Consider the following 18055-nt stretch of genomic DNA (forward strand, 5'->3'; position numbering starts at 1 on the left):
TTCGGTCTGAGGCTTCTTTACCCAAGCCTCCTCCATTCCCTCGTTTCACACCTGCACCGTGACCTCTAAGCTTTCCCCACCTACTCCGGCTTCCTTTGGCCTCTATCCTTCATGTGTGTTCCCCCAGTAATTCTCTTGTATGTCTACTTCTGCTCCGGCATCTGCTTCTTAGAGGCCCTGAACCGACAGGTGAACTGATCATCCCAGTGATCTTTTAAAAATAAACATACACATGCACACACACATACTCACACACTTATTACAGGGGGGCCTTGGTCAAAGAAAGATGAGTGTCTGACTCCGAACTTAAAATTGAATTGAGATTCAGATTTCATGGTCTTCAAAACAGAATGAGGAAGTTCTCTATGAACTGATACGGAAAAATCCCCAGGATCTATTAGCTGTAAAGAAGCAAAGTACAGAATAGTGTATGTAATGTGCTGTATTTATCTTTATTTGTATGTGTGTAAAAACCTGTAAAGATACAGAGAAAAATAAAGGGAGGGGGTGACAGTGCTCCCTGAAGAGCATTTTGATTTGCTATTATTTTGAACCTTGAAATTGTACTACCTATTGATAATTAAATTGTAATCAACCTTCTCATCTTAGCATGTTATCTTAAAAATCAATACTTTATATGTGATGGACTAGAATCACATATTCTAGTTGGCATATGATGCAGTAACATGTGCAGTTCTGAGTGGACCTAATGAATTTTACGACCCTCAAAAACAGTGTCCCAAATGGAAAAAGACTGTCTGGGTAATCCAGATGGCATGAGTGATTTCTGACTCACCCGCTGATTGAATAATTCATAGGCTGTCTGCCTGACTGTGGCAGAGTGGACACTTAGAAACCTCCAGCTGTATACTGGTGTGTCAGTCCTGCTGTGTTTGCTGCTCCAAAAGGTTTGCTACTTCTAAAAGGAAGTATGCCCCACCATTTTCTTCTTCAGTGTTAACAGCCTAGGCTAAATTATGCCTCGTTTCCACACCTCAGATCCATAGTAAATATTCCTTTAGGACTGATACTTCATCAAAATGCAGGTAAGAATCCCTTGGTAAACATTTTCAAAAGATGCTTGTTCAGGCTCTACCCTTCCCTCACAAAATCTCCGAGAGAAGCCCCATCACACACATTCTGAGAGCTTTCCCATGATCCCAATGTATTTCTCTGATGAAAAATCATTTTTGTAGGGCAATTTTCAAAACTCCCTGCATGGCAATTACCAGGGGATACTTGTGAAATATACCCATGCCCAGGTCTCTCCCTTGGTGAATTCTGACTTAGTGGGTTTGTGTTGGGGCTCAGGAATCTGTATTTTTAATAAATACTCATAGCGTTCTTCAGGGACACATTATTGTAGGGTAATCCCTTCCCGTGGACTGCCTTACAGTCCATAAATTGATAAATTCAGTGTTGCCTGACAGTAGAGATCCTAACATTAGTTTGTCTTTCTTGCATGAATTCTCTTTCGGAATGCTTTGACAATTGAAAATAATATTCTCCTTGTCATTTTAAAAGCAAAATTCAAAAGTATTATGTAAGAGCATGTCTCCTGAGGAGAAGTGTACAATAGACAGTACTTCTAAAATAAAGCAAGCCATGAATGGTGTGGCCTTGAAATCTAGACCTTAACAAAAATCTGATAACTCTAGACCAAATCAGTTGGTGGACTTGTAAGGTCTCCATTCCTTCCCCAACATCCCTGGAGCATTGACTCGAGGCTCACTGGCCTTGAGAAGCTTGTCTCCTTCATCCGTCTTGGAGAAGCAGCAGGGCACAGGGTCTGGGCTAAGCTGGGAAGGCCTGAGGGTTACCATATAGCAAAGTATCCCAAGCCCCAGCTCCTGAAGTTTCCAGACAGTTTAGAATTATAGTCTTAATTCTGCTGGCAAGTTCCTTGTGGCCCTGGACTAGCTGGGCACTGTGGCGGCCGGACACACGGGCCTGCCCCCTGCTCATTCCTGATTATTGGCACCTGGATTAGCTGGTTTTTCTGTCTGTCACTCCTGGGGGTTTAGAGCTCTGTTGAAATAGGAGGGCCTTAGGGTTAAACACACAGAAAGAATATGTGTTCAGATGATCCTGGAACCACCTCTTTTAGATTTTTTCTTTTTTAATCATTATGTCAGTTAAATGAAAAAAAAAAAGAATCTACTATTATGTGAAAATGGTTTGGTGACTACTGAATCATACATAATCTTAAGAGCCATTGTGTCTGAGCAATAACTGAATTTCACTAAAAAGTCTGTAGCCTTTACAGTCACTTTCATACTGATTATAGTGTATATTTTGTCTTTGATTAGAGTCCCAGGAGGCTGGCGGTATGCAAGAGCTGTTTCAGCTTGAGATTCTCTTTCATCTCAAAAGCCAAAATGTATCATTTTCTTCAAAATTTAATCATTCTTTGGATTGTCCCATGTTAATGTAATCCATTAATTAAAAGACTTTAAAATGTTTACAGTTACTTAGTGATGTGAAGGTAATCTTCAGGTTTTCCTTTTGTTCATTTACTCAACACACACACACACACACACACACACACACACACACAGTGCCTTCTTTTTTTTTTAAGATTTTATTTATTCATGAGAGACAGAGAGAGAGGGAGAGAGAGAAGCAGAGGGAGAAGCAGGCTCCCAAGGAGCAGGGAGCCTGATGCGGGACTCGATCCCAGGACCCTGGGATCATGACCTGAGCCGAAGGCAGCCGCTTAACCATCTGAGCCACCCAGGCGCCCTAGGGAGTGCCTTCTGAATGGAATTCTTTCTAATGCGTGTGAAGTCATTAGTGACAAAAAGTAATGCTATAGAAAGGAATATCAAGTGACACTTTCATTTAGATTGTAAGGTCAGGAAAGGCCTCCCTATCCATCCATCCATCCATCCACCCACCCACTCATCCATCCATCACTCCAACAGATACTGCTCAGATACTTCCCTAACAAAGTGACATTTAAGCTAAGCTCTGAAGGATGAGTAGGAAATAGCCTGGAAAATATGTAGGAGATCAGCTGGAGAAGAGGAAACAACTGTGAGGTAGAAAAGAGCTTGGCACATAAAAGGAACTGAAACGGGACAATATGCTGAGGCTCACTGAGCAAGGGAGAAGATCTTGGTGAGAGATGATGGTGGGGAAGGAGGCAGGGAGGAGGGCCTGTTTGTGATCTTATTCTAAGAGGTCAGTAAGAAACGGTGACTATTTTATAACTTACCCCATAGCTGGGAGTAGGGCAGAGAAAAAAAAAAAGAGAGGAAGAAGGGTAGTATTGGAAAGAAAATATGAAACTGGTGCCAACACCAGCCCCTCCTTGTGGATTGTGATACACACCCTGAAGCAAGATGTGACCCCCTCTTACTAACAGACCAGTGTTTTTCAATCTTGAGAAATGTACAAATAGCTTTTGAAGGAAAAAATTTATCTAGACCTCCCTCCCACGGTGGTTTAAATAATTTTATTTTTATCTAAATGTGTGATCATTGTATATGTGTGCTTAAATATATAAACCCTAAAACAAGGTATACTTCTAGCTGAGTTACAACATAAGCCAATATAAATTGAAAACAATATTGAAATTAACAACCTGAATTTAATGTGACAGATGATGTTTCGATGAATTGAAATCACTGCTTGCATTTTAAAAAATTAGAACACTTCCCACAGAGGCATAGCTTCTCCTGACTCAGCACATGCTGATGCCTTTGGGGACTCCTCTACGGGATCTATTAGGAAGCCTTTCCTTGTACAGTGTCCTGGCATACTATTTGACTATTGCTTGGTGGAGATGCCTCATTTACCATTAGGTCTGCCTCTCTTCTCATTAGTCAGAAACAATTAAAGTAGAAAGACTCAGTGCCAAAGTTAGCCTAAACCTTAATACAAGATCAGCCACTGAAACCAGGTAATAGTCCATGGGAAATTCTGGAGTTACCAGACCCCTTAGAATACTTGGGTGAACTCCCATGGCTATGTGGACTTGTTTGGAAGACCATTCTAAATGAGAGTGGATTGTTCCCAGAGACTTTCTAGAGGAAACCATTCCTTCTCATAGAGCCATGGGGACAGGATGAATTGTTTCTTTTAACGGTCTCATAAGGGTTCATTGGAATCCAAGGTTTGGCGTGGAGTCAAGAGAGATCATTAAGATTTGAGTGTAAGGAGAGACCAACTGGGACGTGGTCCCAAGTCTCCATGGTTCCTGCTTATGGCACTTGGGACAGACAAGATCAGAAAGAGGCAACACAGAGGTCTCTGCTTCCCGGGTCTTGTGGCTGAAAAAGGCTTATAGCACTAGCCTCCTAAGTCAGGTACACAAACCCATCCATTGGAGTGTGGGAAGAAAATATTAAGGGTTCTGGGAAAGCTTAGCCCTGCCCTCATGCACATAGAGAACAGCTTTCAAAGAAATTTGAGTGGGGACTCTGTAAAACTGGGCCGTTTGTATAATTTTCCAAATGCAAAGAGCAGGCAGTAAAATCAATGTGCATTTCCTGACAAGGCAGAAGATGATGGAGTCTACCGTTGTTAATTGATCAGGTTAATATATATGGAATGTCAACTAAATTTTACGGTTCAAAGTTGTCGCAAGTCTTCCCATCCATCTGCAACGGGATAGATGAGGGACTAAGAGCAGGGACTGGACAGAAGATGTGGTTGAATTCCAGAGGATCAGTTAGAGCCAAGATTGAGTCAGCGTTGGGGAGGGGTAGATGGCCACACGCTGTTGGGGCTGGACCGTGCTGGCCTCAGACATGAGCCCTTTAGCACATGCGGCAAAGCCAGAGCTCAAGTCCCAAAGACCCAGTGGGGCAAGACACTTCAGGGCAGACCAGTGAGGACAGAGGCTCTCAAACCCAATGTCCCTTTTGTTGAGGTCAGGGGAATACTAAGGCACCAGAAAATTAGACCTATTCCCCACGTGCACTCCCACCACCAGAGAGAGGGAGAATGGAGACTTGAATATTTACCCCAAAGAGATTTGTATCAGACCGGGAGGTGCCTGAATTACCATGAAAGGGACAAAATTAAGAGGAAATGGGTGGAAATGGGTCTCCATTTTGTTATTCTGCTGTCAGTGGAAATGAATGCAGAAATACGCAACCGAAAAGAGGGAAGAAAGACAAAAACACAAATCAGGGCAAAAAAGCTACACAGATAATATATATTTCTATCACTTTCTTAACACTAAGAATCAGGCCTTGTTTTAGGTGCTTCTATTTAAAAAGCTCTATAATGTGTGGACTTTTCAGGTGAAAACTCTCCAAGCTGACAGCTGATAGTACACTTTAAATACTCCTCTGGGTATTGAAAAGGTAGTTCCCCAGCTGGCAGCCAGAAGCATCCAAATCTGGAGCACAACTCCTGCGTATTGACCTTCTCAGAGTGAGCAGCCCAGACTGGAGGTGAACCACAACTCATTCAAAGGAAATGTGCTAGAGTGACGTTAAATTTCTCTGCTCCTGTTCTCAGCCTTTGAGTCTGTCTGTGTTTCCGTACGGTTTTCTCATTTAGTTCTCACAGCAACCCCTGAGGGGGCTACTCCTATCATCCTGATTTTATAGAGGAATAGAAGCTTGACTGAGCGGGGCTTCACGCCCAGGTGACTGGCTCTGCAGCCCCCTCGCGCTGCTCCTGCAACCCACTGCCTCCTCTATGTTTTCTGCTTCCATGTCCATCACAGATGTGATTTGTGTCATGGTGCATGAAGCCTGAAGAGTCGTGTTAGCAAAGCTAGAGTCGAACGATTGCCAAGTGCAGATGATCAGCCAGGTGAGCGCTAACATGGAGGGATTTTGAGCCATGGTGAAGACTAGCCTGACTGACTGGCAATGAATAGGGGCTAGTGGTAAAGTCAGAGTCACTCCCCTTTGGGGCATCTTGGAATGCATGTGGTAATTAGTTATTTATGTGTCTATGTTCTTCATTTAGAAAATCTGTATATAGTTACTTTCCAGGAGTTGTCACTTGTGCCCCTGTATCATTGTATACTTAATAGGAATATCTGCGGTTTGTCATGTAGTCCCCTTCACATCACAGAACGGGAGTGTCTTAGTAGGAAGGGTGAAGGGATGGAGGCAAGTGAGAATCTTCAAGTGTTCTTGTCACATTTGGACAATTCCCAACACACAGCAGTGGGAAACTCAACATTTGCCAAATTTCCAAGCTGTGTTTATCAGTCAGGGTTTTATTCCCCCCTCCCCTTTGCAAAATTTTCTTTCCTAAGCAAAGATACCACCGATCGCAGTTTAAGTGGGATGCGAACAGTACACATATAAAACTCAGGACTACCCAATTTAAAGCTTTTAATACCATAGCATTAAAGCGAAGAGACTGGGACGACTTAAGAACGTCTCATTATAACTCTCCTCCTGATAGAGTCTATTTGTATCCCTGGTTTTAGCCTTGCAGACTTGGAGGGAGTGGTGAAAGATGAACGGGCAGTGCTCAGCCACAAGGGGAGAAAAACGTCATCTGGGCCCCAGAATAGCAACAGCAATACATATGGTCATGTCGCTCTTCTGCTGAGGCCAAAACGACAGACAGGATCACATTTGCAGCACCAAGTAGGCCTACTGGAGAGCAGGGGCCAGCTCAGGAGTCAGGAGGAAACATGTCCAAAAACTGATGCTGACCCAGAGCCTTGATCCTGGAGCTGTGACGTAGCTCATGAGGAAAGATGACACAGAACCTGCTGCAGAGCTAGAGGGGGCTCTGCACCCTCCTGGCCACAGGGGAGTCAGTTCTAAATCAGCTTTTAGGACAGCTGGCTCAGGGCTCTTGAGAGCTGAGCCGTGAACTTCCTTGCACGTCTGCCTGAGAACTTGCTGTTATCTGCAGCTGCCACGGCCATCAAGGCGCATGTGTAATGAGGAACGTGAAAAAGAGGGCTCTTGTTGGTCATCGGTTATTTAAAGAGGGCCCATCGGATTTCAGCTACCTCTAATTGTACAGAACCAGCACCTTTGCTCTGGGGAGGTCTTGGAGGAAGGGGCATCTCCCCCACTTTAAAACTACTCAAGTCTCCCTTTCCAGACCAAGCTTCTGGGCTCTAACCATTTCTGGGACTCCTGGTGCTTCATCTTCATCTGTCCCATTTCATGTGTATCTCAGGTTCATATACTATATGGCCATGTCTCTGGCTGGTGGTGATTTTACCATCCTCACATTCTTTTGCCACTTGGAATTGGCAAAATTGGGCTTTTACATTTGCAGAACTTGCAGAGAGCAATAGTTTCTCAGGCTGAAAAGTTTTTAAGTTGATATATGTATCTGATTTTTTGGAAACCGAAGCATCACCTGAATTTGACCATTTTTCATTTTTCTATTGAACTGCCCTGCTCTAAAAGGATGTGACTGCTTATAAAGGCACGCTCCTCTCTGTGATCTTTGTGGTTCACTGGTCTCCCCAACCAGTCTCCAGTGTCACTCAGGGAGTCTTTGGCAACAGGTTCATTGTGGTCACATGTCACCCATTTCTCTCATGTAGTGTTCGTTAACAGGCACAGGTTCAGTTTCATGATTTCATTTGTCTCAGTTATACGCTTAGGATTTAAATGAATCTTTTCTCTATGAACCACAGAATTGCTTTTATTTAAAACTTGTGGTATGTGAAAAATTAAAGCACTTTAGACTTTGCTGTTTTAGACTTTGGTATCTCAATGTAAAATTCAGCACTTTATTCTATTGTCACTATTACCTTATGCTTCTTTAGGATCTTATTAAGACCAACAAGATAAATGAAGTAGTTTTTGTAGCACTAGCTCTCATGTTTGTTCTCTCAACATCCCTGGTGACACAGGGTGGTTAAGAAAAAAAAATCATTCCAGTGTGTTGAAGTTGGTGCCAAAGGAACATAGACAACTCTCTGGTGCCCAGGATATGCTGTGGCCCAGAACCTTATCTTGTCCTATTTATACATTAACAAAGCAAAATCTTACTTAGAGCAATCCTCACAACATTAGCATTTCCTTTCTCTAAAGCTTATGTCTGAGTTTTTATGCCATTTTTCTCATGTGGCTAGAGACAATGTAGGCATAAATTAACTTTTCCACTTACTTAGTGACTAAAAGAACACAAGAGCAAGGCTATTGCAAAAATAAATGCCAATGTATTATTGAATATTCTAATTTGAATTACAAAGATAAGTGCCACATGATTTTCAATCCCTGGACAGATTCCTTTAAACATAAAAAGAGAATGATAAACGGTGTCTGGGAAGACTACCTGAGTCACTTTTTGGGAAATGGGGAGAAAAAGTAACCTTCCACTGAGGGAGTGGCATTCCATAGTTGTGATTAAATGATAAACTGTACACAAGCACATTGTAAATTAATAAGAAAGCACTTAACTTAGGAAACACCTCTCATACAAAGCTGCAATTTCACACCCAAGCTTTAAGTGTCTTCCATGGAATATGCTTTCTCCAAGATTGTGTCTAAATATTCTAGAGGCTTTCAGAGCTGCAAACATTTATAAATAGACCTCTTTACTATTGTAACATTAAGAAAGAGGTGTTAGTGATATTATTCAAATACTAGTCAAGCACACTGGGAAGTGACTCCTTTTTTTCTCCTTAACTTGTCTTACCTTCATATTATATTTGACGTTTGCCTAATATTTTTAACACAATCAGGGAAGTGTTCTTTTAGTGATCTACTCCAGGGGGCAGAGCATAAAGTCTGGAAATGAACCTGTGTGGATCTATATGCATAGTACCTAAATATTTTATTGTTATTTCTTTCATTAGAAATATTTAATTTCCAAAAGAAAAGAAATACTTAATTTCTACTTAATGCTAATGCTTTCATATGTACTTTTGAGGTATAAATGTCTAAAATTTACACAAAATCATTAGAGAGAATTGCCAAAAATGAAATTCCAAGGGTCAGCCAATCTAGTAGCCAAACTCCTCTGACTGGAGAACATACCATATGAAGAGTTAACATTTAGCCAGAGTGTTAAAAAATACCAGTTACTTTTACATACTATCATTATTATACTTTTTATATATCCTATGCTAAACACTGTGTTAATACTTAACATTTTATAAATCACCATCAATCCTCAATCTATCCCAGTGAAAGTGGCACAATTATTTTTCCTGGTTTATAAGTGAGGAAGCTATGGACTGCGTGATCACATAGCTTGTGAGTGGTGGAGCAAATATTTGTTTCCAGCTCTGACTTTAGAGTCTGAGCTCTTAATTGCTAGGCTTTGGACTGCAGTGGAGGGCAACATTAAATTAAGGACAAGTTACACAGTGAAGTGTAACCTCAGGCACTGAACTCAGACAATGAGAGGACCCCACAGTACTGGATCACCATGTCCAAATCCTTCATTGTAAAGTCAAGAAAGGGGACTGAAGTCAGACTGTGATGTAATAAATAATGGAGTACTCTCAGGTTGGTCCATATCGAGGCTGAGGCAAGTGGTGAGCCTCTTGGGAGCTGTGAGATGGGATAGGATGTCCATAGGATTTGGAGCTGGAAGCCTTGTTGTTTTAGTTCCTGCTCTACCGCTTATTAGTGGGGTGGTATATGTCATATCTCAGTGTGGATTCCTTATCTCCAAAAGGGGGTTTGTTGGGAAAATCAAATGAATACTGTTTTTAAAGTAACTTTTGTAAACTTTTAGAAGGATATTAGATATTACTAGGGGATTGTTGGTTCAAACTTGTAAGTGTTGGTTTAGTTTTAGGAGGATATTCTTTGCATCCTGTCATTCGTTTTTTGTATGAACTCTAAACAGTCTTGGGCAAAAAATTCCTGAATTAACACAATTAGTGTCTGAAGAAATAGGTAATATTTGCATGAGACTAGTGAAATCAGAGCTGATGACCCTATGGTTGTCTCCCATATACTGAGGCTGCATCTTGCAGTGGTAAGAACATGATCTCTAGACCAGACTTCTGGGGCTAATAGTGTGAGTTTGGGAAATTTCCTGACCTGTCTGTGCCTCAATATCCTCATCTATAAAATGGAGATATTTCTCCCTGTCTTAAGGGATTTTGCAAGTGTTAAATACAGTCTACACATAAGGGCTTGAAATAGTTCCTGGCACACAGTAAGCACTCCAAAAAATATTAGCAACCATGTAGGGCAAATACATCTTTGCTTAAATTATAAAAAAGTCTATATTCATGTGTTTATTCTGAAATGTACACCATTCATCACAGTAGAGACAGATGAGAGAGGGTGGACATATATGTCAATTTTTTTCTACCAGAAATATAGCTCAAAGTGAATTCTCTAGTTAAAAATAAAGAATTTAGTACATTAACCTTAGTAGTCATTCTTTGAGAGACTAGAAAATTAATCAGATTATTAATAGTATAGAGTAACCTCACAGCTAGAGCCTGCGGAATTAATAAGTTGCACTTGGTTTTAAATATGATTGTTTGCTCTGGGATGCAAGAAAGACCAGAGGTAACATTTTAGAGTTTCAAAAATACATCTGGGCTATTCTCAGGTCATTGAGGCTTTTGCTTAGAAGCCTGCAGGGAGTAATCTACATATTTTGAGGGGAAAGTGGAAGTGTCTTGGCATTTCAGTGTATAAACTATGGTGACTTGGCACCGTGGGGTTTTATCAGACTGTTTTGTGGAAGTGGTTTCAGATTATTTGACCTTTTTTCCAGACACTATAAGTCATGTTTTCAGACACGATTCTGCTCTATAAATTTTAGAGATGGGGCAAATTAGGGAAGGAGAATTGGAATGGTTCATCAATTTTACACTGAATTGGTAGTTCTCAAACCCTAAGTGCATCAGAAAAACCTGAAAGACATTTTTTTAAATATTTTATTTATTTATTTGAGAGAGGGAGACAGAGACAGAGAGATTGAGCACGAGCAGGGGAGGGGCAGAGAGAGAAGGAGAAGCAGACTCCCTGCTGAGCAGGGAGTTTGATTTGGAGGCTTCCTCATCCCAGGACCTGGAGATCATGGCTTGAGCCAGAGGCAGACAATGACTGAGCCACCCAGCTGCCCCCTGAAGGACTTTCTAAAACACCAATTGCTCCAGAGTTTCTGATTCAGTAGAATGTGCATTTCTAACAAGTTGCCAGGTGATATTGATCAGGGGACCACACTTTGAGAACCACTACAATAAATCAAATACAGGAGTCATGTTCATTAGAGCTCAGGTAAACTAGCCAGAATCATAACAATTCTTTTACCAAATCAATGTATTCCATGAGCCAACTTTTATCTCATTCAGTGAGATAATAACTTAGAGTTTTGCAGTGCTTGAGAATGTCAGACAACAGGAACTATTCACCTTTGGGATAAGCATTCTCAAAATAATTTCTAAGTAAGGACCCCCTCTCCATTTTTCTTACATGCACCTAATTACAAATTCTATGCCATTCACGTGTGTTGGATAACTGGCATGGGTCAAAGCAGAGCGGGCGAAGTAGCTTCTGGGTACTTAAGTGTTAATGTTTGTATTATCAGGAGGAATTGGAGACAATTCTGTTCTACGTATGTGTAAAGGATTTTTTTTCTCATTTTGGAAAATTTGATTTTGAATGAGATAGCTTAATTAGTTAAATATATACTCTTGAGAATACCATCATTTCTGTTTTCTAATTTGTAAAGCCAAAAAAAAAAAAAAGAGAGAAAGGAAGACAAAAAGCAGATTATTCTTAAAAATAGAGACCTCTTGTGGTCATTCATAAAAGTACTTTAAAAATCAGAAACCTAGAGTATTAACAATTTGTCAGAAGGTTTCAAGATCTCTGGCTTAGTTGACATACATTAAAAATATATGTATGTATATATAAATATGAGTTAATACCTGCCAAAATAGATGAGTAATAGGACTATGAGCAATAATCACTTTTATAAATATATAGATCATTCTGCCATGATAGTTCTTTATGATAAATCAAGACTTGATTGAAGCAGAAGACACCGAAGGGCACATATTATAACTGTCTAGATCAAGGAATTTTCCCAAACTGGTTATATCTGTGTGGCCAGAATATCTGGAGGATTTTTATCATAACTTTACAGGTAAGGTGACTCAGACTCAGAAAGGTTGTGTGATGTATTATTTCTGACATCAATCAAATCCACCTGCATTCCATTCTTTCAAATATTTAAATGAATAAAAAATGTCAATAAACATTAACATTAAAAGGGAGTTCATTTTCAGAGCCATGATCCACAGGCCAGATTTGTAAATAAATACCAAATTCTGTCAAATAAACTTACCTTTACACACAGAATTTCTACAGCAGTAAACTAAACAGGCTATAATTTATTATTAATTGTTATTTTTTGTTGTCGTCATTACTTGCTGCTATTCATGGTGGTGATGGCTACCTCTTCTTTTTCTCTATTAATTAAAAAGCAGTTTGGAGCATCAACCCAAGCACTGTGTTGCGTTTTTGGGGATACTGAAATAAGTAACATTGGGTCCTTGTCCTTAAAAGGCTCAGGATGAAACACACAAGAAAGAAATATAAACAGTAATTTGATATGACAGTTTGTGCTTTAACAGAAGTGTATATAACTTCGGGACTAATTGTCAAAGAAGGTGGCTACATTTTCCTCAAAATCTGTCCCAGGCTGTGTAAAGCTTGAAAGTCCATAACTTTCTCTCTTTGGCTTAAAGCTAGCATACTGTAGTAGAAAATAATACCTTGGTGAGTAGTCCGAAAAGTCATGTTTGAGTTATAGCTCTTTCACTTTCTATAGGATTTCAGACTAGTCTCTCAGTCACTAAACCTTATTTCCTCAACTCTAAATTTGGGATGGTAGCTGCCTCACAGGCTACGATGAGGATCAAATGTATATATAAATATGAGTTAATACCTGCCAAAATAGATGAGTAATAGGACTATGAGCAATAATCACTTTTATAAATATATAGATCATTCTGCCATGATAGTTCTTTATGATAAATCAAGACTTGATTGAAGCAGAAGACACCGAAGGGCACATATTATAACTGTCTAGATCAAGGAATTTTCCCAAACTGGTTATATCTGTGTGGCCAGACTGTAAGAAAGTGGTCTTTGGTCTTTAATGCAAAATTCTACATTATGCCTTTTGTTTATGAGGTATTATTAGTATTAAACACCAGTGCAATAATCAATGCACTCTGTATTTACTGAGATTCATGGTTTTGCTGCTGGGAGGATGCTAGAGAAAGTGCTCAGTGTTCAAAAGTGGGCTGATAGATGTGTTCATATCTACTTTTCCCCTAACCACAGTGAAGAGAATGAAAAGGAAATAGCGTTGTGGCTGTCTGAGAAACAGAGAAAGCAGAACTGAAGCTGTACCAAGTACAAATTAAAACATTCAAAATATATTCAGGGTTCTTCTTATCATCATCTTCAAAACAATTTATTCAATATTAAATAAGATATGTGCATTCAGAGGTGTGCTGGTAAATGTTTAACAACCAACTTTCTTGAAAAAACAAACACATGATAGATAGTTCTTGCCAATTTCTGTAATGTAAATACCCCTACCATGGCCAGTTTCAAGTTACTAACATGATATCACTGAACAGGGAGTTAGAAAGACATGCACTGTAGCACATCCGTATAGGTGACTTCCATCATACCAATATAATAGACAAAAACAAACTTGAGTATAGATAATAATAAATGTAATAAAATAGGAAGTGGTGAGTTTTGAGCACTTGCTAGCTTTATTTTGTAAATAACTCATTTAAATGCAATTCAATTTTATTTAATTTTTAGTAATAGCTGGGTTGAACATCCAGCTTATAAAACTCCTGAAAATTTAACAATCAGCTCTCATGAGCCTGTATGAGCAAGAGGAGGTACAACACTGGATATATTGGTAATTGCATTAGTATGGTACTAGTTACAGTAAAGATCATCACCTTTTCTGGGAAGACTGTCTCTGTTAGGTGCCTTTGTCTATATTCTTATTATAATCTCCTAGATATCAAAGCAATTACCACACATGTTGAAATCTCATTTCTCTTTCTCCACACTTGAGTTCCCAGTGACTATGACTTTTAAATCCATATCTTCTGTATTTAGCACTGTTCCTGGGACAGGTAAGGTCTACAATGCATATTGAAGAAATAAACTGACCTGAATCTGGCTCCTGTTCTCCAGGGGCCCACAAGCAAATTTTATGTCCAAAGATATACAGCTACAGAAAACACATGCGATTTAGTCAACTCTCTGAATAAACAAGTAAATGGGTGATAAGGTTTTCATATTACCTACAAGTGGCTTTTAGTGAGATGGAAAATAACAGGAATTATGGATCAATGAAAGTCGATGTAACAGTTTTTTTTTCCTACCCCTATCATGATTAAAACAAAACAAAAAACCCCCAAACACCACTGTTTCCTTATTTAATCTGTTGAATGATATTCTTTTGACGTTCAAATATTTAAGAGGCAAAAGCAGCACATACTCGCTTATTGGAAAATTACTGTATGTAGAGGCATAAACAAAAGCCATTTACATTTTACAAGACTGATATATTAGGATAGGTTAAGACAATAGCACTTGGAAATCACAACAAATAACAGTGGATTTATCTCCTTTAAGTAAACGTTTAGAGGTTTGCCGACTGTGTGGTGGTTCTGCTCCATATCCTTAGGGGCTCACTTTCCCTCCAGCTCATGGCTTTGGCCATCCCTGAGATGGGGTACCTTCCTCCTGATCCAGAATAAGCATCCACCCTCCCAGAAGCAGGATGGGATAAAGAAGAAGCACAGGACTAACAGTTTTCTTAAGGAAACTTCCCAGAACTTTCTCTGTGGCACATCCATTATCCCATTTATTAGAATGTAGTCATAAGGTCGCATTTAGGTGAAATGGAGTCTGGGAAATGCAGTCTTTCTTCTCAACAGCTATGTGCATAGCTAAAATTTCTATTACCATTACCAGCTATCATTCAGCCGACTGCTGGAATTTGCTAAAAGTTATGTCCTTAAACTGCAAATAGAAGAATTGCTAGAAGTTATGCCCATTTTCAAGGTTTTTGATGCATATGGATCAATTTCCCATCAGAAGCCATGTACACATTTGTACTCCCAAGGACATCTATGAATGCTTAATATTAAACACCAACACAGTAATCAATCAATTCATTCAATATTTGCTCTAAGGCTTTGTGACTTGGAAGATGTGATAGGGAAAGTACTCAGTATTTTATATACGTGGGATTTATTGTGAGAACCCTTTCAATGGCAAGTGACAGATGACCTGCCAAGAGTGTTGAGTCTATTTGGATATTGAAGTGATTGAATTAATTAAGGAAAGGTAACTGTATAGTATGTGTTGGAATCTGAAGTGGAAGAATTTAAAATAAAGTTTTTCTGAGGAGGAGTGGGAATGGAGGATTATATAGGTAGTTGTAAAAATCTTGAGGCCGTTAAGAGAGAAGAGAAAGTATAATATATTCTCTTAATGTCATGGAGGAGCTTTCCATATATGCTTTCATCAACTGCTCTATTCCAGCAATGTCTTAAGTGCTTTATATACATTCTTTTACTGAATTCCCACAGCAGGCATATATCTTTATATATCCATATTTTACACATGAGGAAGTGAAGGCTCAAGAAAGGTCAAGTTAGGGGTGGACCCAGAATTTAAACCCCACTCTGTCTGATTTCAAAGTTTTGCTTTTTCCTCTTCTACTCTGAAGAACAAATGGATAAAAAAACAAATTTGATAAGGGTCATTTTTTGCTGTAGCATTTGAATTAACTTACGAGTATGAAAGATATTTTTTAAATATTTAAAAATTATAAAAGAATTATAGAGAACAACAAATGAAATATTGTAAAGGGGAGGGAGTACCTCATGAGATTTTATCTCTCTTCACCTGAGTTGCATACTTGCCTCTCTTTTCTCATAGAACCTTGTGTTCATTCTAAGACTGACAGTTATCATCTCTGTTGTGTTGTCTAGTTATTTGTTGTCTCTGCCACCAGACATATTTTGAGTGTCAGGTCTTTGTATTCCCAGAGCGTAGCATAATGCTTAGAATGTAGAAGGTGCTCACTAAGTATTTACTGAATGAATTATACAAGGATTCATTTTATGGTCATATTAATACATATTTACTAATGGAGAATTTTTATTAATTTACTATTATGCCAAATTTTAAGAGGTATACAATCATTAGACTAGTATAAATTTATGATTTTGACTATGGCTTATGAGGGTATTTATAAAGCAGCTGAACTTGTGAATAATATTGAGTGCCTACAACATGCGAGGCTATTTTGAGTGTTTAACGTTGTATTTACTTATTTAATTGTCAGGAAAACCTTATGGAGGAAATGGAATTATTACCTCCACTTCAAAAACCAGGACGTGAACTCAGGTAGTTCTGCCCTAAAAATTCTGTGTTTAGCAACTAGGTTATTTCAACTCGCCATCGTTTATAAGATCTGTTATCATTTATTATTTTGCATGACTCCATAAGAGCATCTTCTAATGAAAACTCATGGTTCCTTATCCTGTTTTGCCAACCGGAACTTCCCTTCTGCAAAGGGTACAAATCCTCCAAGAGGAAATTGCTGCTTTTATACCTGAGCAACTTCTACTCCATCCCCCCATCCCCCCAAACCAATGAGTAATTTGCAGCCAACATTATTCATTACTAACTTTAGTATTCAGGGACTCGTATTTTAGACGGTTTCCTCTAAAAAAGTCCATTTGCACTTCCTATGTGACTTCCATATGCCGGAGGCTTTCTGGCGCGAAGACACCCCCGCATCTTTGCGGACGCGGCCGTGCAGCTTTCTGGCGGTGGAAACTACATTTCCCAGTGGTCTATTCGTCTGCGCGAAATCCTCTTTCCCCGCTCCCAGAGGCATCGCGGAAAAACTAACGACGCTTCGCGGGGAAGTGTGGGTGGGAGAAATAAAGGGCTGACAGGCGAGGCCCTGCAGCGCCGGAGCACCCCAAAATGTCTCGGAGGCAGGAGGAGCAGAGAGGGGGCGCGCCCTTGATGGCGGAAGGCAAGTCGGACGCAGAGGTTAGGCTCATTCTGTACCACTGGACACATTCTTTCAGCTCTCAAAAGGTAAAGGCCTCTGCTGGGGTGGGCGGCGCGGATCGGGTTTCAGCACCGGGACAGCTCCCTCAGGGCTCTCCCTGGTACTCCGGCGCGTCTAGAACCAGGCCTCCAAAGCCCTAACACGGGCGGGCACTCCCTGGAGGACAGGGATGCGCCTTGTGGGGGAGCACAGAGAATTAGTCTGAGATGGAAAGGCTATGACTCAGGCTTTGCCACTCATGAAATGCGACAGAAAAGCATCACTTTAGGTATTTGGGCCGGAGGCCTTGTCCCCTGGGCCTTGGAGAGTGAGGCAGAGGGAAGCGCCTTCATGCAACCGCATAATCTACAGTTCCTTCTTTTTCTTGTACGCATTCATTCTCTTCAATAAGGCCTAGCACATCTATATATCAGATTCTTCTCTGGGGAGGACACATACTTAGGTTTAGGACGGAAAGAAAGTAGTGGTGATGGAGAGTCACCGTGGAATGAATTTAGCCAGAATTATTTTCAATCTTTTTTTTTTTTGTCCTTTCTAATATATAGGATTAAGACCCGCTAGAATATATCTCACTTGTTAATTCCTAGAATAGGAATAGTTAAAAAGAATGTTGATAATAATAACTTAGGGAAGCACAGAAAGGCTGCTTAATAGTATCCAGGGATGTCATTTAATTGAAAGCCTACATGTGTTGTAGTAACCAGTGTGAACTCTTTCAGGTGCGCTTGGTAATTGCTGAAAAGGCATTGAAGTGCGAGGAACATGATGTAAGTCTGCCCCTGAGTGAGCACAATGAGCCTTGGTTTATGCGTTTGAACTCAACTGGAGAAGTGCCTGTCCTTATCCACGGGGAAAACATTATTTGTGAGGCCACTCAGATCATTGATTATCTTGAACAGACTTTCCTGGATGGTAATGTTAAGGCTATTTGTGATTTTTTGGATTTACTTTCAACACAGATATATGTCTGTCTCCCTCCCTCCCTCCCTCCCTCCCTCCCTTTTTTCCTTCCTTCCTTCCTTCCTTTTTTCCTTCCTTCCTTCCT

General features: G+C 40.0%; 1 protein-coding gene across 2 annotated transcripts in view; it reads left to right on the forward strand.

Annotated features, from left to right (window-relative positions):
• Positions 1 to 16824: 16824 nt before the first annotated feature.
• GDAP1 (ganglioside induced differentiation associated protein 1) overlaps positions 16825 to 18055 on the forward strand; it is an 18594-nt gene continuing 17363 nt past the window's right edge. The window contains exons 1-2 of one of the 2 annotated variants that reach the window (XM_025870749.2): positions 16825 to 17036; positions 17730 to 17922. In XM_025870749.2, coding sequence (XP_025726534.1) covers positions 16920 to 17036; positions 17730 to 17922 — 310 coding nt within the window. In that variant the 5' untranslated portion in view covers positions 16825 to 16919. The remainder of the gene's footprint in view (positions 17037 to 17729; positions 17923 to 18055) is intronic. The other variant, XM_073892903.1, reaches the window with a different exon arrangement.

The sequence above is a fragment of the Callorhinus ursinus genome, unplaced genomic scaffold (genome assembly GCF_003265705.2).
Source record: "Callorhinus ursinus isolate GAN/ISIS: 27379988/994484 unplaced genomic scaffold, GSC_fseal_2.0 scaffold5, whole genome shotgun sequence".
NCBI classification, from domain to species: domain Eukaryota; kingdom Metazoa; phylum Chordata; class Mammalia; order Carnivora; family Otariidae; genus Callorhinus; species Callorhinus ursinus.